This window comes from Adiantum capillus-veneris, chromosome 15, assembly GCF_014529385.1.
Source record: "Adiantum capillus-veneris isolate H3 chromosome 15, ASM1452938v2, whole genome shotgun sequence".
NCBI classification, from domain to species: Eukaryota; Viridiplantae; Streptophyta; class Polypodiopsida; order Polypodiales; family Pteridaceae; genus Adiantum; species Adiantum capillus-veneris.
In genome coordinates this window covers 155,131,886-155,154,706 of record NC_140945.1, presented here as the reverse complement: position 1 = coordinate 155,154,706, position 22,821 = coordinate 155,131,886, and the positions used below count along the sequence as shown (strand labels likewise).

At 44.0% G+C, this 22,821-nt stretch overlaps 2 protein-coding genes and 1 pseudogene across 3 annotated transcripts in view; 1 reads left to right on the top strand and 2 right to left on the bottom strand.

The window, feature by feature from the left end:
- Positions 1–22,821, top strand: part of LOC147441716 (uncharacterized) — a 72,920-nt gene that overhangs the window by 48,553 nt on the left and 1,546 nt on the right. For both annotated transcript variants that reach the window (XM_086483789.1, XM_086483790.1), the window contains 4 exons: positions 21,027–21,087; positions 21,175–21,285; positions 21,386–21,495; positions 21,586–21,670. In XM_086483789.1, coding sequence (XP_086339915.1) covers positions 21,027–21,087; positions 21,175–21,285; positions 21,386–21,495; positions 21,586–21,670 — 367 coding nt within the window. The remainder of the gene's footprint in view (positions 1–21,026; positions 21,088–21,174; positions 21,286–21,385; positions 21,496–21,585; positions 21,671–22,821) is intronic.
- LOC147441718 (uncharacterized) lies at positions 16,004–18,106 on the bottom strand (annotated as a pseudogene).
- Positions 17,922–19,585, bottom strand: LOC147441717 (uncharacterized). Its single transcript, XM_086483787.1, has one exon. It carries the CDS (start codon positions 19,108–19,110, stop codon positions 18,199–18,201), a length of 912 nt encoding a protein of 303 aa, XP_086339913.1. The 5' UTR covers positions 19,111–19,585; the 3' UTR covers positions 17,922–18,198.

Below are 22,821 nucleotides of genomic sequence, written 5' to 3'. Positions count from 1 at the left end.
GCTTTTTGTCGTGCTTTTCAGCTTTGTTCTGCGTGTCAAAAAGCTGAGAAATCCGTGCATCAACCACCTCTTCTAATTCTTGCTCTGTAAACATCCTTGGAATAGGAGGTTTCTTGAGTGCTGGTTTGAGGGGTGGTTCTGTGGTTTGCCGCCACTGTGAGTGCACCTTGTTGAAGGAGGTCTGGGTCATAAATTTTGCAAATTTCGTGTCCTTCGCAAAATTTATCATCATCTTTGTTGCATCGTCAATCAATCGTCGACGCTCCATCTCTTCAATCTCCGCTCGAGTATGCCGAGGCGGGCCGTACTCCTTGGGTGAATCTTCTTCATTATCTCTTCCCGCATCTCCGGATGCAGAGGAAGTCGACTGTCCGTTGCTTGAATCCATAAGTGCCGCGTAAAAAGGATCGGATTTCCCAATAGAAGAGAAATCGGCCACGCTCTGATACCACTGTAACAGACTCGGACACTCCAAGTCAAGAATCTACCGCGACACAATAGGAATTCACTTCAAAACAGTTCACAATTTGATTCGACACCGGCCCAGCGAGTTCCGTGCCAAGAGGTATTGGCCCCAAAGACTCGCACCCCTTTCAGTATTTCTTTTTGTATTAAAATCTGTTCTCAAAGTACAAGGGAGTGATTGGGTCTCACTCTTAGACTCTGTATCCAAATGCTCTGAGAAGTGGGAGCTCAAACCACTCTTATAAAGATTTACAAGGGATGCCAAAAGCAGAGCCCCAAAAGCTGCCCATTAAAAGCATTCTCAAATAAAGCAACTTTTAACTCTCATAAGCTTCATAAAATAAAGCTATTTTTCCCAAAAGCTCTTTGAGCAATTGCGTAGGCTTTTCTTGCTGCTTTTCCCTTGCGCAAAAGGCTGCAATTCCGTACGACAGTGCCACATCAGCAGTCCGTACATTTGTCCGCGTTTTTCGGGGGATCCATACGCTGCTGCCACGTCAGCCCTAACAGGGAATTTTCCAAGAACATCTGCCAGGGAGAGGGGGTGTGTGTATCTGGCTGCCACGTCACCAGTTTGTGACACTGCCAGTTACTGGAACTTCTGTTGGCTCTTCTGTCAGAAAGTGCTAGCAATAGGTTTCTTTTATAGAACTTAGCAAATTTGCCCTACCAAGTTTCCCAACAAAGTCACTTAATAATAATAAGTGAAAAATGGATAAAATAGGAAAAATGGATTTTGTGCACTGTAAAATGCTCATGATGGGTACTGACTCTCATGCTGATGATCATGCTGTGTGCAATTGGAGGATATGCAACTACTCTAAGTGCCTGCGATAGATTGTCCACATGCACATAGGGTTAGATGTGCACGTGACACAAACTCAACCCAAAAACGCATAAACTGCTCAAAACAACCACTGGGCATCAACTGGTCAAAACCACTGTTGTGTGACCGCCAACTCGGCGTCAAAAGCACAAAAAACCGTCCAGAATACGTCCTATGGCGAGGGTACCATAAGAGGGGAACTCGAGCTACATGTATCACCGAAGGTATCTCAACATTCAAGAATACCCCAGCTCAAAGAAAACCTCACGCTACCGACGCTCCAAAGGCCAATGCAGACACAAAAGGACTAGCCATAGTCTCAGAAAGGGCTCTTCTGGTTAGAGTCTCAGAAACAGTCGGGAAAACTGTCAAAATAGTCGGAAAATGGCTCCACACGTGGTATAAGTGGCACGCATGATGGCCTCAAGCCAAAAAGAATATGGTAAAGCTTGACTTTTGACCATACATCGTGTCATTCCGTAAGTGACCTGTTTTTCTCTCAACAACACCATTTTGTTGAGGCGTGTAAGGCACTGTACATTGGTGTTTTATCCCACGACTAGCCAGGAATGTATTAAATTCATGAGACATATACTCCCCCTCCTCTATCGGAACGGAGGGTTCCCATAGTACATTTTGAGATATTTTCAGCCATAGCCAGAAATTGTTTGATAGGGTGTCCGTGAGCCATGAGGGTTAATATGCCCCCCTTCCTGATGTAGATTCCGTCCTCGGAAGCTATTGAGTTGAAGCTCGTTTGTCGAGGTGGAAGAGCATTTGAGATGAATGTCCTTAGACTTCTTCAGTCACTGCAAAATCAAACAACATTGGCACAGTAATTGCATTCTCATAAGCAATTAAAAAGCATATGCAGTTTTAGGCAGACAACTTGATTGGTTACAGAATTTTAAACAATTTGTCAGCAATAAACATTAAACTGCAATGTAATCAAATGCATAAACAGATGTAAAGGTAAAAAATTAAACAAGTCTGGGGTCGCTAATTTAACGGTCGAAAGGCACTAGAGATCGACTATTAATACCATGGGTAAGCTTCTTAATTTTCTCTGGTCAATTAAGTTGTTTAATCACGAGAGCAAAGTATTTCATGTTCGAGGGCTGACTAGAGGCTATACCTAGAAGACCCAGAGTTAAGCTACGATAAAAGGAATTTCTCATGAAATCATCGCCTGACTGATTACCTTTTCTTTGACCCCCCAAAGTCTTTTCACAGTGATTCAATTTTGATGTGTGTGCTTATTTTGTATGCCTTGGGTTTTTTGCTTTTCAAGGAAAAGCGCCCACACTGGGAACCTCTAGGGCTCTAGTACCATAGGCGATACATGTAAGTGAAGTACCCAATTAAGCTGAGATTTCTCTTCCAGCTTAAGATTTTACAATGTGGCACTTTGATGTTTTGTTCATTTTCAGCATTTTAATTTTGTAACTTTGGGGGGTCATATAACACTGATACACCTCCCCAGGCTCATCACACTAGTAAACTCCCTTTATAATACTTAAGCTAAAGGTCAATAGGGTCAAGCCCATTAGAAAGCCCTAGTACATTTCACACAATGCTACCTAAATCGGATTAAGAACCTAAGTAACCATTGATTATTAGGAAGGCATTCCCCATGGTATTAAGAGAAGATCTCTAACACCTAACTTGGTCAAACTAGCTTAGTCGGACTGCTTGATTTTTAAGTCTAGACAAGTGATTATGACAAAAAATTACATTGAATTTAATGTTTGGTACTAAGCAAATGCGCTGAGTATTACGCTACCAATCGCAATTAAAGCAGACAAACATGGATGCAAAAAGATAAGAGGCAATGTTAATGGACAAGATACACTTGTTTGTGTTGATGGTCGCGCTTGATTTGAAGTGTGAATGAGAGAAAGATTCCATGAAGGTCCAAATCCTAACAACAACAACACGTTCCTGTACACACTAAGAAACACAAAGAATACCTCTAGGAGGCACATCAATGGGAAAAAGGAACTTTGCTAATCACTCAACTCTAAAACAGAAACACTCCTATCGTACTAATTCTACCTACCCTCCATCGAGTGATGAGGATCAAAGGTGTTTTATGGTATAGGTTTCTGTTTCAGTGTACCAGATGCGAATGTGTATGTCTGAGTCAATGTTTTGACTTTTATTGTGCATACTCGTTTGCTAATTGCTCTTGCTCTTTTTTTTTTTTTGTGAGTATAAGGCTTTATATGTACATTCCCTAAGATTGGAGATTAAGAGGTCAGGGAGGAAGGTTGAGAGAGGAAGCAAGTGAATGATGACTGTCAGCAAACACTCCCTCCTTCCTTGGGTAGATCATACCATTTGAAATGAGCTTGTCACCCTTTGAAACCAATCGTTCCAATTGGTAATAGGTGAGGATTTTTGCCAGTAGTTTTCTCTTACCTTAGGTGCCTCGTCAAGTTGCAAGGGTGGTAAGGTACTCTCCCAGGATCGAACTTGAAGTGGTTCATCAGGTGATTCTTCAACATTGGGAGGTGTGGATTCCTTTGTAACTTTATGGAGGTCGACTATTGTAGGTGGAGGCTGTGGAGAAGCTTTTACCTCTATGGATGCATTACATGAGGACCTAGAAGCTTCATGGGACTCCCCCCTTCCTGAGCTAGGTGGAACAAATTGTTCTTTCTTTGGTAGCCAAACTAGCTCTGGAGCGGGTGTGTAGCATTCTGTGATTTTTTTCTTTCCTCGATCGTCGATTCGTTTTGGAGCTACGGGATTGAGCTCACATGGGTCAGGTGACAAGTAAGAATGCAATCTACGTTTTGGCACCCAGATTTGATCATTTCCTTGATAGTAGCCTTGGGCTTCCAATAATCGTTTAGGGATCCACCGCAAGATTTTCTTACTTTTCTTGGAGCGAGTGGTACGTTTCTTACAAGGCTTCTGTTTTTTAGCACTAGCTATGGTCGCTAAAGAAGCTTTAGGGACCCACTTGTATGTTTTCTTCGTTACATTAGGATGAGTCTTGTCAGAAGCTATATGCATTGCTTGTAGCATATTTAAGGGTACGGGCATTTCATCCCCCTCAGGTGTTACCCAGGTCGTCCCCCTGTTTCCCCAAGTGTCTATGGTTGCTGCTAGGTGGACCCAATCCACATTGTCCGACTCAGCCATAGTGTGTTTGGAGAAATCCATAACAATGAAGGTAACTCTTATTTTATGTCCAAAGACCTTGATCTTGAGATCTTCTAGCATCCCAATAGGTTTAACAATAGACCCATTGGCCATCTTCACTACTATGGTTGTGGTCGCAAGGTGAGGTCTTCCCATAGTTTCCCAGTAATTTTTAGTCACAATGCTAACTCCAGCGCCACCATCAAGGATTCCCTTCACAGTTAATCTCTTAGTAGTGATTGGTATAGTCGCATAGGATTCATCACCCTCAAAGTATTGTCCCAACTTGTTAACAGGTATTTCTATAACAAGGTTCTCATCTAGGTTGGGTGTTGGATCTAAGTGTTGCTCCTCTATTGGCATCTCCCCAGCTCCATCCATCTGTGCAAATAGTGGTAGCCCAAACTTCAGTTCTCCATTGAGGAACGCTCGAAGGGCTGAGACTAGCTCGGGGTCTTTATATAGTTTGGACATGATGGTGGTTCTAACTTCTGAAGACTTGAAATCCATCAATTTGGCAATGTTTAACGGCACCTTTTGGCCTTGAGTCCCTTGACGTGAGGAAGATGGGATCTCCATTTCTTCGATAGGATCAGGTAGTCCCTCTGTAAACATTCTTTCCATCAAGAAGTGAGTACGCCTACTTTCCCACGACTTTAAGTCACTTTTTTCTTGGATGACACTAGGTATGTCCAAGGGTCTATGGACTTGGTGAGGTTGTTGTTGCGTAGGAAACACGGTGTCTGTAATCTGGATCTTCCTAGGTGCTGGTTCTAGATCCCTTTGGGTATCTTCTACCAAACTCCTTAATTGCTTGACTCGCTCAATCTCCTCTGTAGGGTTTGGGTAAGTTCCTATCTTCTTTTTGGATCCTGGCCATTGTGGCTCATGAAGATCTTCCTTGTTGGTTTCTATGTCAGTGGTCGTTTTGGTCTCCATGGTTTCACCTGAATCAGAATCTTCTTCAACGTCGTTCATATATACGGGGTTGTCATCAGTCCCTATGTTGGTCTTTGAACTGGGGTCTGACTTCGCTGCTCTTTGCGATCTCTTTCTTCGTGTTTTCTTCTTTTTTGAGATTGGGCAATTGATGCCGTGTCTCTTTCCTCAAGAATATAATTTTGTTTTTGGAGCATCGATCGTGTGAGTACGTTTACTGGTACCACGGGTGTACTTGGTGATGGCTCCTCGATAACTTCAATCAAGTTTAATGGCGTGATCTTTGGTGCATTTGGATTATTTGGACATTGGGCAATCAAATGATCTATGCCACATCGATTACACATGAGTATTGGCATTGTAGACGTGCTCGCTTGATTGGTTTGCATTAGTGTGGCGTTCTTTTGTAGCCTAATAGGACACTCGGCTACACGATGTGGACTTCCACACTCATAGCATTGAAGAGGTGGTCTCTTTGCAGTGTAGTTGATATTTTGGCCTCTTGTCGCAAGAGCAGCTACTTGATATACAGGTTTGACTTGTCCCCAATAGTCCTCCATGTAGTATTGTGGACTTTCTTCAAGCACATCCATCCCATAGGCGATATTAGGATCTATATCTTCCTCATAGCCTTCCAAACAAGAAATAGATGACTCACAACCCACTTGATTCACAGAAGTGATTCTCGGATGTGGTGGTTGCGGTCCTAGCACTGGAGGTGGTAAGGGTGTTGTTTGAACAACATTTTGGGCCCTAGGGACCATGTGTTGTGTTGTTTATTCAAGAGGTGGGGCCGGCATCAATGCAGGCACTCGAGGTGTGTCTGTCCATGCTAAGGTTGGTCTATTGGCCATCGCGCGCTTAAATACTATGCAATCCTTAGCTTGATGACCATACCTTCCACATGCATTGCAGTTCCCATTGAATTTTACTTCAAAAGTAGGGCATTCACTGGTACTATGCAGTCCATAGGATACTGAGCACCATTTCTGCTCCCTTCTTGGATACATATGATTGTTTTGCGGAGCACGATTGTCTCTAAGACTCTCTTGAATAGCCTTGGTGAGATCTGCTAAAGTCGTCTCAGATATCTTTGGCTCCTTAGCAATAGGCTTTAGGGTCCTTGGCTGATGCCCTGATGCTTGCGAGCTAATAGATTTAGGCTCAACAGACACTCTTTCTCCTTGAATCATTAAATTATCCTCCAATTGGATCGCATTGGTGGTGACTACTTCCCAAGTGGTGATACCTCTAATGACTAGGCCATTGTAGATATCCTCATGTTGTAACCCCCTAATGAATCTATCAAGCAATTGGTTATTGTTGAAGCGCTCATTTGGATTACAACGAGAATTCAAATGCTTCAAGCAACTTATAAAGTCTCTCACCGACTCTCCTTCCTCTCGTTGGGCTTTCTGGAGCTGAGAGGCTACACCCCAAAGCACTCCCTCTCGTATGTATTCTTTTAAGAACAGTCTCCTAAGAGTAGGGTAAATCGTTTTTTCTTCCACCCTGAGGGTTCTATACCAATCCCCAGCCTTTCCACTTAAGGTTAGGCTTAAAGCATTGCTCTTATGTAGGTCATTGTGTTCGCCTAGAGAATCGCATATTTGTTCAAACACTTCGATATGCTTCCTCACATCCTCGTCTCCGCTAAATTTTTGTGTGAGCTTGGCTATTTGTACTGCCTTACTTCTAGGCTCTCTATCAGGCGTGTTACGCATATTCTCAGCAATAGATCAACCAATAGCTTGAGCAAATGTTGCCAAGTCACCTAAGTGAGCAGGCACCGTGGGTGAAGATGCTCCAGAGACTACATGTGGAGTAGGTATTGGCATTGGGCTTGGCGCATAGGAAGCCCTTGGGTTCCACGTTGGGTACGATGTTGTGCCATGTGGTGGTCCATAGTTCATATGAGTGGCCCTAGGCATAGCAGACGTCGGATGTGACATGCTAATGCTAGCCGGTATAGTCCCATGGGAATAAGAACTTGTGTATTGTGGTTGTGGAGCATAGGTAGTTGAAACAATGGGAGGGGTAGGGACTACATGAGTACTTGGGCCCATAGGTGCATACGATTGGTTCGTACTTGTAGGTACTATTGCAGGCATTGAGCTACCATGTAGCGGTGCTTTACTAACAAACGAGGTCCATGGCATGTTTCTTGTCATGCCCATCATTGGGGTAGGCATGGTAGCCGTGGTGTCATCAAGAGAAAGATGAGCTAGACTTGGAAAAGTAAAGCTATCACTTGTGGGCTCAGATTGCATTGAGACCCTTGGCGAAACAACATATGGGGGATCGATGGAAGATACTGGGGGAGTCTCCATTTGTGATAGAGTGGGTTGTTTCCCTTTGCCCATGTCTAAAAATCGCATAAGACCCGTCGAAGGTATGTTTATTCTTCGATTTTGCCTCTCGGACTGGATAATCCTATGGATGACATTGCAGATCATGTGCTGTTGTTCCTCTAGACTAGTGGCACTAGATGTGGATTGAACAACTTCTAACCAACCTACATGGTATGTGTAGCCCATGTATAGGTCGGTCAAAGTCTGTGTGTGTAGGTCATATTCCGAATTTTCATTGAGAAATACCCCGTCCAAACGTGGTGTACTAGAGGGTTGTCGTGAGGTGGATGCAATGTTGCTTCCCGTGTTTTGACTTTTAGTCACCGCTACCTTAGAGGCGACTTTGGAAGGTGGTAGCTCGGTAAGGCCCTCATTAAATGAGGTAGGTAGAATGTCCACGTGGACACTCTGAGGGAGTGTGGGGTCTACAGGAGATGGGAATGTTGATTCTACTTCCCCACCCCCTTCGTTTACTTCACTAGCCGTAGGCGTAGGTTCAGAGCGCGTAGCTCTACTAAAAGTTTCCATCAAACAACTAAAAACACTAGTTCCAGGTTGTTGGGCCTAGCTAGGTACGGTTTCATTTGTTCCCCCGGGGCTTTGTGTAAGATGCTCTTCCATAATATCGTAGTCAGAGGAAGAGTCGCTAGCCGCTATATTTGGGTCTTGGGTTGCACTACCTTGGGTCCCCGCCGAGGGCGTAGATCCTAGCGTGGAAGGATAGTGAGTACCCTCGTAAATCGAAGCACTAGCTAGTTGTTCGGACTCTAGCACACGACCAGAGCGTAGATACATGTGCTTTGGGTGCCCTACAAGTGTCGGCAAGTACCCTCAAAGGTTACTTGCTTTGTTTTGTGGGTGTTTTACACCCCGTTTTCTACTTGATTTTTTCTTGTTTTTGATGTTTTTTGAATGTTTTTTAATGTTTGATTTTTTTAATTAAAGTTCGTGATAGCTCGAAACGAGCGTATCACTTAAAGGGTCGCTGTGTGCTTTACAGCACAATTTTCGGGTATCTGACGTTCCGTTGGTCCTCAAAAATCAATTTTTAGCTACGTGTAAAGCTAAAATTCGTTTTTTTTTTAAAGGCGGCCTAGGCCTAGGCCTGAGCGTGAGCTTGGGCTTGGGTCAGGGAGATATTCCCGATCCCGGTCCTACCTTTAATTTTTTTATTTTTTTAAAAAAATTATTTATTTATTTTTATTTTTTTTAAAAGAAAAACAAGGATAAGGCCGCCGCGGCCTGCGCGAGAGCACACACACTCTCTCTACCTACTTCTAACTAATACACCTACTCTTACACACTAACACACTCTATTAACTCTCACTAATCTACTTCCTACTTACTGTACACAGAAAACTAACTACCTTAATACACAGAGAATAAACACAGAACCTTTGAAATCTCTATTAACAAAGAAAACTAATTACCTTAATACACAGAGAATAAACAAAGTACCTTTGAAAACTCCATTAATTAAAAAAACACACAGTATAACACCAAATCTCTCTTCTCAACACACACACACACTCCTTCCTTGCCTTTCCTACAATAGAAATTGCGCCACGAAGAAGCACAGAGTGCTACTCGAGCTTGGTGTATGGCATTCCCCGGCAGCGGCGCCAAAAATGTGCGCGTATGTCGCATGTGTCAATGCAAGGAACTTGCCTATACACCGTGTGCGAGCCACAAATGGTTCCAAGCACACAAGAAGCCTAAACTAGTAAACTCAAAAAAGGCGATGGTGTGTCACTCACCGCTCTACGCTTGCTTCGTGGAGGATTTCTCGCCGCGAAGAAGGAGGAGACGCCGTTACGCTGCGCTCAATCGCTTCACCGCCGTTGTGCCTTCGTAATGCTCGATCGCCCACACACTCCCTCTCTCTCCCTCTCCCTCTCCCTCTCTCTCTCTCTCTCACACACACACACACACAAAGAGATGAAGAAGAAGAAGAAGGAGATGGAGCAAGAGCACTCTTCAATTGCACAAATGAGAGAATGAGTGAATTTTAGGTTTAGTTGACGTTTATATGAGCTCGCCCCATTCACACTTGGGTGCCCATGCTTAGCCAACTAATCCCTTGAATGTTCTAGTTAAAGTGCGCCTCTCATCGGCGATCACTCTTACCCTTTTCCTATTGGACCGACAAGCCCGGTACTTGACTCTACCAAATAAATAATACAATGTCCGCCGTAGGTTACAATGTCCGTCGTAGGTGATAGGGTGTCCGTGAGTCGTGAGGGTTAACACACATACATCTACCATATCGCCGAAACGACCTACCATGAGACGATTGAACGTACCCACGGCTCATGTCAATCCAAAAGGCATAACAATATACTCCCATTGCCCTCGCTCGGTGCGAAAGGCGGTCTTGAAAATGTCGCCTTTGAATACGCGTACCTGATGGTATCCACTTTTGGGATTGACCTTGCTGAAAACCTTTGCCCCATTGAGCCTATCGAGGATATACTCAATGCGAGGCATCGAAAACTTGTTCTTGACGGTCATCTTGTTTAATGCCCTGTAATCGACACACAAGCGAGACGAACCATCCTTCTTGCGAACGAACAAAATAGGGGCAGCAAAAGGACTTACACTAGGACGTATGAATCCTCTAGCCACCAACTCCGTGAGTTGTCGCTCTAACTCTTCCTCCTGTGACTTGTTCAAACGGTAGGGAGCCTTACTGACCGGCTGCGCTCCCTCCATAAGCTCGATGCGATGGTCCTCTGGCCGCTCCGGTGGGAGATGAGGTGGAAGATCATCCTGCAAAAAGAGATGTTTAAATTTCGTAAACAACTCCGAATACTTACCTGGAGCCTGAATGCTCTGGGAAACTGGGGCAACATAGATGAATGCCGCTTGTGCTCCTCATCGTAATTCACGCTTTACTTGCACATGCGAGATGAGAGGCAAAGAATGCAAGCCCTCCTCAGCACGAATGATGAGAGGGGAATCAGTATCGGAATGTAAAGTGATCGTGTTAGCACTAAATTTAATGTCAGGATCAAGTCCATTTAATGCCTAAAATCATCACATCCTGAGAGAGGAGACACAAGAAATTTCCTATGAAAAGAAGCTTGCTGGACGGTAAACATCACATCAAGGCACTCCTTCGTGATAAGAGAGTCCATACCAGGAGCGAAGCCAGAAACCTCGAGATGAGATTTCTGACTAACCTCTAGGCGGGCTCTCTCAACAAGAGGGGGACTAATCACATCATGCATACTGCTTGGATCAAACAATATGACAAAACGCCGTCCTTTTATATGACCATAACACTTCATGAGAGATTCATCAATGTGTGTGTCAGAGTCATGAGAAGATGCAGGTTGTGTTGTGACAGAGTTTGTGGTAGTTGTGGGTGCCTTTGGTTCTTTAGGTGGGACTGTCTTAGGACAGGCGTTCTTAATGTGACCCTTGACATGACATTGAAAACATCTACCTTCTTTAACATAAATCACTTGTTCTTCAGCCGTGATGTATCCTCCTATAATTCCTTGTGAAGCTTTTTCATTAGGGGTTAGCTTAGGTTTTGCAGGTGCTTTAGCTTTACCCTTAGATTCATTGTTAGAGTTCTTTTCCGAGGAATTTGAGGAAGAAGGGCTAGAAGAATTACCATTCTTACCTTTCTTACCATTCTGTGTGTTCTGAGAATCATTGTTTTCTCCAAGGATGAGGCAGAACATAGAGAACATCTGCTACAGGTCTTTCAGGCATTACGAGATCACAAGTTGATGATTAATACGAAGAAAAGTGAATTTTTCCTACCCGAGATACATGTTTTGGGACACATTGTCTGAGCAGCAGAAGTGCAGATGGACCCGGCCAAGATAGAGACTATCCGTGATTGGCCCGATTTGAAGAATGTCTATGAAGTTAGAAGATTCTTGGGCTTGTGTTCGTACTAGAGACGGCTCATTAGAAAGTTTGCAGAGGTTGCTTCCCCTTTGCATATGTTGACACAGAAAAGAGTCTCTTTCTCGTGGGGACCCACAGAGGTGACTGCCTTTCAGACACCGAAAGAGAAATTGACTACAGGACCAGTTTTGACTTTGCCGGACTTGCAGAAGTCATTCAAAGTATATTGTGATGCTTGTGGTCGTAGTCTGGGTGCGGTCTTAATGCAAGAAGGCCATGTCATTGCCTACGAAAGCCGATTGTTTCAAGGCCGGAATTGACAGCTCAGATTTATGAGAAAGAGCTTTTGGCGGTTGTCCATGCTGCTACTCGATGGCGACATTACCTACTTGGAGCGGATTTTACTGGCTTCACAGACAATCAGAGTTTATGTTACTTCTTGTCACAGAAGCAGTTATCGGAAAAGCAGATACGGTGGGCGAATATCTTGTCACAGTTTCACTTCCAGATTGTCCATGTGCAGGGACAAAAGAATTTGGTGGCAGATGCTTTGTCTCGGAAGGGGTTGGTTCTGGCTATTTCCGCGATTCATCATAGGAGCTTCGAGGATATGGTCGATCAGTATGCCACAGATACAGATTTTGCAGATATTTTCACTCGGATACGGAATGGGGAGATAGTAGTGGGATATTCCATTCTGGATGGCTACTTGATGAGGAAAACGATGTTGTGCGATTACACAGCCGTTGAGGGAAAAGGTCTTAACCGAATGCACTATCCACCTTTTACGGGTCACCGCGACATTGCTATCACCTTGAAAGGTGTGGAGAAATACTTCTTTTGGCCGGGACTCAAGAAGGATGTGGACGATTTTGTACGCAGTTTCTTGGTATGCCAGAAGGTCAAGTTTGACAGGCATAAAGCACATGCATTGTTGCAGCCTTTACCCATACCCACCCGCCCCTGGGAAAGTATTGCAATGGATTTTATTTTTGATCTCCCGAGAACACAGAGTGGTCACGATGGTATCTGGATTGTTATTGACAGATTTAGCAAGCAAGCTCATTTCATTCCAGTAAAAAAAACAGTCAAGCCGGATCACTTAGCGAGACTGTTTGTGGCCCAGATCTTTAGATTACATGGCATGCCCGAGACGATTGTCTCCGACAGGGACCCCAGATTCACGAGTTTGTTTTGGAAGGCTGTTTGGGAGAACATTGGCACGTGGTTGCAGTTCTCGTCATCGTTCCACGCGCAAACTGATAGGCAATCAGAGATTGCCAATTCAGTGGTACTAGATTTATTGAAGCCTTACATCTCGGATCAGAAGACTCAATGGGAAAAGTATTTACCTTTGGTGGAATTTGCCTACAATAACATGATACCTCTTCGACGGGGAAGGCGCCATTTGAGATTATTGAAGGTGCTACGAAGGTTCCACGAAAGATAAGATTTTTGAAGCCGACGAGTACAGGCGTGACTTGGACACGGCTTTTGCCAAGGTCTGCGAGAAGAGAAAGTCGCGATTTGAAATTGAAGGAGAACAATTGGGTGCTCTTACGTTTTGAGAAGGCACGACTGAGAAAGAAAAAGGGAAAGGAGAGGCTTTTTCCAAAGCTTAGTATGTGATACTAGGGACCTTTCCAGATTTCCGAAAAGATAAATGATGTCTCCTATATACTGAAGCTTCCCGATACTTGGAGAATTCACAATGCTTTTTATGTGAGTCTCTTGAAGCCTTTTAAAGGCGATGTGCCCGAAGATGGAGAGCCTGATGAGCAACCCGAAGTAGAAGAAAACGAGGAGATCCTTGTTCCAAAAGAGATATTGGCACATAAAGACAGAAAGATTAAGGGTAAAGCGATAAGGCGGTTCTTGGTTAAATTCAAGAACTATCATGTATTGGATGCGAAGTGGATGGAGGAGGGAGGACCTAGCAGATACTGCTCGAATTGTGAATCTTTACCTTGAAGCATTTGGATTAGCATAGTCTATTCTAAATGGAACCTCGAACTCAGCTTGGGCGGAATCTGGTGCAGCGGGTATGCACAACAGGGGAGTCCCTCCACTCCTTTGTCAACAGATTGCCTCAATTTTTGATACTAAAGTCACTGATGTCTCTTTTGAGTTTCAGGGATATTGTGAGCTGACAGTATTTTGCTATATGACTTTATGAACTGGAATTCCCGAACATAATGATACTAACTTGTTTAAGTGCAGGAACTGATAGATGAAATGACTGCAGCATTTCAGTCTGAAAGATCTCTATAGACGTGATTGCAATAAGGATTAGTCAATCGGGCATCTATGATGTCCCTAGTGGATGTAGATGCGATTGCTAAATACATTGCCGATTAATCATAGTCTGAGATCCGAATGAAATTTGAATGTGATTTGTCATGTGATGTCCTGTGATATGACTGTCGATTGGTGCATGTGCTAGATGTGTGTTACTAGTGCGTCGGTACTAACAGTCAGTGTCTGCTAAGACCGTTTATGGCTTCTGTCTGTTTTGCAGGCGTAATCGAGGGCGATTACAATGCTTTCAAGAGGGGGGTATGTCACAAACTGGTGACGTGGCAGCGAGACACACACACACACACACACACAGGGGGGGGGGGGGGGGGGTAGCTAACGTCCTTTGGAGGCCAAAACTGACCTATAGGACAAATTAGGGACATCTTTAGTTACATTTCAAGAAATTGCAATTGTGACTCATAAGAGCTAGTTACAATAATGGATAATCACCATGTGCATGATGTGACTTAAATGAGAAAATGCTTTGTTTAGGAAGTGGGTGGTAGATTTTTGAAGTCTCTAATGATAGCTTTTGCTCCTCTATAGACTGCCCACTTTTCATTCTTCCTTGCTTCTCGAACTTTAGACAATTATCTTACACGATTTTTGAGCTGAAGTGGTGCCAATTCTTCAGAATTCTATACTTGAGTTCTATGTTGTCTGTCACTATAAACATTTTGGGGTTTTCAACGTTTAGAGGTTTTTCCATAGTTACAGGGGACGGAGGGGACGGGGCTTAGGGGCGGGGGACGGCCGTAACCGGGTCGGGGATGGTGCTGAACGGTTGGGAACGGCCGGCTGAAGACTTACTAGGCGGGAACATAGGCTACGGTAGGGCACAGACCGGAAAACGGCCAGCAGGGAACATATATTTTTAAAATTTTGAATTTTTAGTTATTTGAAACGGTCTCAGCAAGGCAGCCCAATGTCTGTTTTTGGGGGGAGGCTATAAAGCACCCTTTAGGTCTAGAGAGGCTCAAGCTCTCATTGGCAATTGCTCAAGGCTCAAGCCTGTCCTCTCTACTCCACCCTTTGGGTCTACGGTCTACCTTCGGCAAGCTCTACCCTTGAGTCTCTCTACGCTCAACTTGTGCGTGACCCTATTCAGTATGCGGAGATTGTGTGAGTCGAGGTGGAATGGATACTACTCTCCACTTCATGCGGCAACTTATGTGCTTGACTCAGAGTTTCAGGGAAGGCGTCAAGAGACCGACAAGGAGGTAAGCAAAGGATGGCGGCTTGCATTGGAGCGCCTTGAGCCTAGCAGTGACATTAGGTGCAAGATTAGAGATGAGCTACTCAACTACAGGCAAAAGAAGGGCTTCTATGGATGTGTAGATGCACAGGTTGATCACAACAAGATTGGCTTGGTTTTGTGGTGGGAGGACTATGGAGGAGATGGCTCACATTTGCAGCGCTTGGCTGTTCGTGTCCTTAGTCAAGCATGTCCCACTAGTTTCTTGGAGCAACTATGGAGTCACGAGTGTGTACAACCACATTGCCTCTAAGAAGAGGAATCGCCTTGGGGTCCAGAGGGCCAATGATTTGTAAGCTAACTTGCGCATGCTTGCCAAGAGTGTCACACACAAGGCAGATCCCTTCACTGAGTGGGAGATGGCACAAGAGAATCCATCTATGGCCGAGACACTTTTGGAGGAGCTAGAGCAAGACTTCGAGCCTCAATGTGAGCCTCACGAGGCTTCATATGTCGTTGACGATCTCGACTACGACGATGATATGGAGATTGAGCAGGTGAGCACTTCCGGAGTTTGATGATCATTGATCACTCTAGAGTTTAGAGTCTACTCCTCTAGAGTCTACCTAGCCCTTTGTACTTTTTGTTATCCTTGAGGCATAGTAGTCTCGTACGGTCCCGTACGTTTTGTACGCGTACGATGATGTGCGGTACTAAACGAACTAAAAAAAATTATGATGTACGATGATGTTATGTACGTTCAAATTTAAAAAAACAAATAATTCTCAAGTCTAAGGGCCTAAGGCTTAGGCCTTAATACTTACTTATAGAAACTTGACATTTGTATAGATTACAAGTTAGTAGTTACAATACTACATAGTACATAGTACAATGTAAAGAGTCAAGACTCAAAGACTAAAGAGAATGAGCATTACATAAACCAAAATGATCATTGAAATTTGATAAGTAGAGACCAAGTGGCAAGGGCTACAAAGTACTCAAAAAGTGGCAAGGGATACAAAAAAGTGGGGGGACCAAGTGGCAAGGGCTACAAAGTACTCAAAAAGCGGCACACCATAATAGAGAGACTAAATAGTAAAGTCACTAGTCACTAGTGCTCTCATCATCTTCCTCATCTTCCTCTTCTGAGCCTTGCTCATCAACATCATCCTCTTCCTCACAAGAGTCGAAGGATGACGGCTCATAATCTCCATCACTAATGAGGTTGCCTTCATCATCATACTCTGGCTCTCGAGGCTCTCTATCCTCGGAAGTGATGGCCGCCGCACAAGAGCCGCTTCCGGAGCCTCGCCGCACATAGGTCCTAGGAGCCTCCGTGGGTGTTGTTGATGCTTTGCCTCTACCTCTTGTAGCCCTGGCACCTCTGCCTCTTGTAGCCGATGTAACTCCATGGATGACGACCTTCTTGCGTGATCGTGTGCGAGAAACCCGGCGATCAATCTCCTCAAGCTCCAAGTAGAGCTCACGAAAAATCATTTGCTCCTCAGGGTCTTGCTCTTTATTGACACTCTTTAGAGTGTCAATCGTAAGTGTGAGCTCATCCACGTTGACCTATTTGACATTTATAACATTGGACAATGAAAACATAATTAGTATATTCAAACTAATTAAAGACTAGACTCTAGAGTATAGAAAATGGAGTGAGTAGTGATTATAATTTATAATATATACCTGTCGAGCCATAGGCATCTCATGCATAGAGCGCAACATGCGTGAATTGGAGCGACAATAGATAAGTCGCTCTAATTGCTTCGTTGAGAGCTTGTTTCGGATTTTGGTGTGGATGAGGGAGTATGCGGACCAATTACGCTCACATGCTCTCGATGAGCAATCCTAAAACACATCAAGAGAGGCATAAGCTATAAGAGACTATAGTTGAAGAGATTAAGCATAAAATGTAAAAGGTTGAGGCTTGTCGCTTACTTGGCCAAGAACCCTCAAAGCAAGTCGTTTGAGAGTAGGCAATTGATAGCCAAAGCTCTCCCACCAAAATAAAGGCTTCACCAAGGATTGCCGCTTCCAACACAAGTTGGAAGTAAATGCGGTGCCTCGTTGGTCGCTATAGTTGATTACCTCTTGGAGAAATGCTCCAATGTCCTCTTCTTTTAGCACCTTAAAGAGGTAATTGTTGCGCTCCTCAATAAGCTCTTGATTTGCAAAGAGTTTGGGCTTCTTGTAAGCCGGATGCAAGAGAGCCGCAAAGTAATGGATAGGTCTCTTCATCCAATCCCACCGCTTTGTGATTAGGAGGAGAATGTCGTCTCTCTTGGGAGAGTCCTCGAGGTAATCACTACAAGAAGAGAGAGGAAATGTACTAAGTAGAGAAACAAGCATGTAGAATTTAAATATATAGAGAATGACATATGTAATAATAAATATGTAGTTATACCGTGTTCCATCGGGAGCCCCATCTAGGATTGTAGACTTCTCAATCTCCTTGTAAGCTTCCTCCATGAAGTGCCATAGAAGCCCAATAGTTGCCCCTTCCATGTCGGTCATGCGGAGAGCCTTGTACAAGGGCAAGATCACAACGACAAGACCCTTAATTTCTTGCCAAAACTCCTCCCGCAAGCAAAGCCGTTGGATGGCTTTTGCATCTTGTTAGGAAGCGGCGGACTCTCCATTCATCCACTCCTTAAACTCATCGGAGACCATGGTCTTTTGTATTTTGTTTTGCACATCATAGAGCCGCTCTAGAAGTAGCCACATGGCGGCAAAGCGAGTGGCCGATGGCTTCTTCAACTCAAGGTCGGAGTAGGTGGGGTAAATGGCAAGCACCCTCACTTTGCCGTTGATGAAATTGATGATGGAGAGTGCTTGGTTGAGGATATCTTTCACCCAACCTAGCTCCCCTATGTCTTCAAAGAGAAGGTCAAGGCAATGAGAGGCACATGGAGTCCATACTATGGATGGAAATTCCTTCTCTAGCCTCTTACTCATTGCCTTGCAATTTGAAGCATTGTCGGTAATCACTTGCACGACATGCTCCGCACCAACCTACACAAGAGGCATTTGTGACAAGAAGAGTTAAAACTTAAAAATTAAAACATAGGACTCATTGGCAATTGCTCAAGACATAAAGGCTCGATTTACGGTTTTACCTCAAGAATGGCTTGGCGGATGTGCTTCCAAATGAATGCCCCGGTCACTTTCTTCCCTCTCGAACCCGCATCCACCGCCCGTAAGAAGTACGTGCCAAGAGGACAAGAAACAAGAATGTTGATGATGCCCCTCTTCTTGCGGTCGCTCCATCCGTTGGAGAGGATAGAGCATCCATACTTTGCCCAACCCGCACGTACGGGCTCAAGTGACTTGTCAATCCTTGCCCTCTCTTCATCAAGCTTCTTTGTTCTCATGTCATGGTATGACACACCCGTCCACCCTTCGCATGGACCAACCGCCGCAATTGCTATGATCATCCTCTTCCATCGCTCCAACCGAAGAATGTTGAAGGAGAGATTGCATTCAATCACCGTGCGGGCAATCTCTATTTCCGCGATTCTTTGTCTCTCCTTGAGGAAAGACAAGGGGCCGGAGCATCCACCCACCGATTTCGCAAGAGAAGTTTGCTTTGCCATCTTCGGAGGCCGGCCACCATCACTTGAAGACCCCTTGGACTTCTTGGACTTCTTGGAGGAGGCACTACCATCACATGAGGCCGCGGTGGCACCGGTAGCCATGGACATAGTTGGAGAGGCCTCTTCCTCCGAATCGGAGCTATCAACATCCGGCGACACGAACTCATCCGAGGTGACTCTACCCTTGCGTGTCTTCAATGGAAGATACTTTCTCTTGCATTCCGCAAGGATATCTTCGGGGATATTAGGACATGGCCCCGCTTGTCCTCCCATCTTTGTCAAGTGGATGATGAGACGGGTGACGGAAGAGGTCATAGCTTTTGGGCAATATTTGCACCACCACTTGCAAGAGTTTTGCTTGCCCCCCACCCGCTCAAAATATCGGCAATGCTTCTCAAAGGCTTCATGAAGAGGAGGCGGCATTATGTAGTATGTAGCTAGTAGCTACTAGTATGATGTATGATGTATCAATAGATTAGAGAGAGAGAGAGAGAGAGAGAGAGAGAGAGAGAGAGAGAGAGAGAGACCCAAGGAAGCTTGAAGGAGAGACCCGTCACGGTGTCACCCAAGGGAGCTTGAAGGAGAGAGACGGTAGACCCAATGGAGACTCGAGAGCTTGAGAGCTTGAAGCTTCAATGGAAGCACATAGAGATGAGAGGGTAGAGCATTGAGAGGCTTAGGGCTAAAGCTTGTAGCTTGTAGTTGTAGGTTGTGTTGGATAACAAAGGGGAAGGGTTGCTTAAATAGGAGAGGAAGAGCATGTGAGGCTTGACATTTGAGCAATGGGCATTGGCCCTTGGGCAATAAGCATAGCAATGTGCCAATGGCCCATGGGCAATAAGCATGGCATTTGGCTTCAAAACTGCCCGCAAACGGCTCCAAAAGGCCTACAAAAACGGTCAAAAAGCTGCCAACGGTCATAAACTGCCGAAAAAAGTCACCGGACGGAACGCACGGGACGGTACAGGTCCGCCCAGACGGAACGAGAGGTTCCGTTCGACGTACGAAAACTACCCTGCCTTGAGGCTTGTCCTTTTTGAGCCCTTGTGGCATGCACTTTTCATTTTGTATCCTCGATGTTTTATTAGCACATTTGTGCCTATATGACTCATGCTCTTTGGTCTATTTAGTGTAAATTCTGTGGTCAAAGTGATGCTCTATGTGTGTATGTCAAAAAATGCCAAAAAAAACTTGGGTTTTTTTTTGCCGTTCCGACCCCCGTCCCCGTTTCTTGACTTTTGCCGTCCCGTCCTCGTCCCCGTTCCCTACCCCGACCCGCCGTCCCATATAACTATGGGTTTTTCAGGTTTTGGAGCGAAGAGTTTTATCCCTCGTCTAAGAACCATGGAGGTTTCATAATATTTCATATACAAGTACCAAAAAGTAACTTTAGACCTTATTTGTGCAATTATTCATAGCCCCACTTAACTGCTAGCTAAGCTAGCAAGTGGGCACTTACGATGTGGTGAAAGCTTGAATGTTTGAACACAAAAGTCGAGAGACACAACTCACATAATACCAACTTTGGTGAAAGTCTAACTTTTGCAATTATGGAGTGACAGAGAATAACATTACAAGTAAACGCTTAACATTGCATATTACATAGTCACGATGAGGATTGTACAAGAGTGATTGTACTTCCCTAAGCTTTTCTATTAAGGCACAATGGGCAAATTGGGGCAATTGTGACCAGTTTTGCAAATTGTGAATTTTAGGGAAATGATCGAGTTTGGATGCCTTTATGTAGGCTAAAAAATCATACATAGCATCATTCAATCTCCCATTCTCCTCAATCCAGGAAATTGGTCGAGTTTGGATGCCTTTATGTAGGCCAAACAATCGTACATAGCACCATTCAATCTCCCATTCTCCTCAATCCAGATCTAAGTATTGTTAGGACACAAACATGTGATTGAAATTCATGCATGCACAGAAATCGACTCTAATTTAAATTTTATTCGGATTTCCATCCAAGTAGGTGATGCACGCACACAATTTAGTTCACAATTATTTCATTAGCAAAACTAAACTTGTTTATCAATCAATGAAGCTTTAATTGCTTATTTCAACACTCAAAACCATTCATAATCATTAAGCCAATTTTACCTGTGGCTCTGGGGCATTGTCTTGACCCTGAGGCCTATTCTAGCGAGGGGGCTGCGGAGGTGGACCAGGATCCTCCTGATTCCTTCTCCACCAGTTAATGAAATGTTGTAAAATGTGCAGCAGTAGTGGGTTACCCTGGAACGGCTTCTTTTTTTTGGGTTGTCAATTATCACCATAAATGCACAGTATTAATGTACATTGTATTTTAATTTTGTGCGGTGTGGTCTTTATAGGTTGACAGCATACCTTTATCAAGACCCAAGCGAAACATTGCAAGAGACTTTAGCGATGGAGGTTAGTAGTGTAATATGACATTTGAAAATCATTTACTATTAAGGAAAACCAGACTTGCTTGGGGGTTTGGCTGTGTGTGAAATGCAGTGCTGGCAGCAGAGGTAGTGGCCAATTATTGTCCCAAGCTGGTGGAAATACACAACTACAGTGCGGCAAATAGCTTGGCTCAGAAGATCTACAACTGGAACACCCTGAATAGTAAATCTGGCCCTTGCTCTTTTCAACAGTCATGTCTCCCAAAAACATTCAATGAGTAATCAGTCTTATTTATGTATGCATTACTTTTCCTCCTGGCCAGTTAAGGTGTTCCGGCGCCTCAATTTTGCCTTATCAAAAGAAGATATTGAAGCTGTTGCAAATGCTGAACACATGGCTATAGAAAGAGTACTGAAACTCATGAAATACAAGGTAAACATGTGAAGAGTTCATGAAAGTGTTTTCAAGTGTCTTCTTTCTCATCATGAGTTGTTTGTCATGGTTGGGAATCTTTACCTGCAGATAGCCAAGCACAAGCCTAGTGCAAACAGAAGCTACAAAGATAATGGCAAAGAGGAAATCAACAACTCACATGGCAGTGCCCAAGGCAACTCTCTCTCAGTTTTTACTTATGCTTCAAAGTCTTTGAAGACTGGTCGTTTTTTAAGTTAGGTTCACTTTGTTTATGTGCTATTTTTTTTATAAAAAATTTTAAATTCTTCTTGTGGCCCAAAATCCTCGCTCCCCTCCGGGTCTTCCTTTTCCCCCCGGCGGCGGCTGGCCCTACTATTGAGTTATTGGCTGGTCTGAATTCGTTTCTGGTGCTTGTTTCATTGCTTTCTTCTTTTTAATGGATGGCTCTGGTTGACTGATGATATATATCATACTGCTGCTATGACTTGGCAGTCCAAGTGAATGACAAGTGGCAGACATTTTGACCCACCCACCCAGTAACCAAACATGTCAAAGCACTTGTAATTCTCAGAATGTTGAACCATAATTGATTAACACACATGATGAACAACACCGACCCACAATTCATGAGACTTGAACCCAGGAAGAAGCATGTTTCAGGGTGGAGTGTTCTGTTGTTAGTAGTTATATAGGAGCACTCATTAGGTGGTTTTTGAGTATCACTCCTAAAACTCTGAAAGGCATTAGAATACATTATGCTCACAAACAAATTCATTCTTCACATTGCATGATTTGTTGTAAGATTGGCCTTACAATTATGAAACATTTCACCCACCCAAATGCAAAGCCTAAAGGTCAAAAGAAACGTGGAAAAGCAAAATGCAATAGCAACACGAAATGGGCTTCTGTATCAGGGCCCCCCCAATTCATCTAAGATGAGAAAATCAGTTCAAATCCAACAAAATTGAATTGAAGGGTGAAAGAACCTCACAAGATGGAAGATGAGAGAGAGAGAGAGGAACAGAATTGGGAGGTCAAAAGTCAATACATTAGCTATCAAAGGTGTCTGCTTGCTGTGTTTTAGTTCATTATCATTTTCATTAGTTGCTATGGAGAGTGACCTTCAAATAAACTACTCTAAGAAAACTAGAAACAAAAAATTAAAGCAAATGTTCGAGTGATCTCTCTCTCTCTCTCTCTCTCTCTCTCTCTCTCTCTCTCTCTCTCTCTCGTCTTCGATCAACGGAGCTTCAAGGAAATTCGGGAGCTTTATGAGCTTTATATGGACTTGAAAAGATGGAGATTTTCTTGTGAGCTTTGATAGGACATATTAGCTTTGATAGG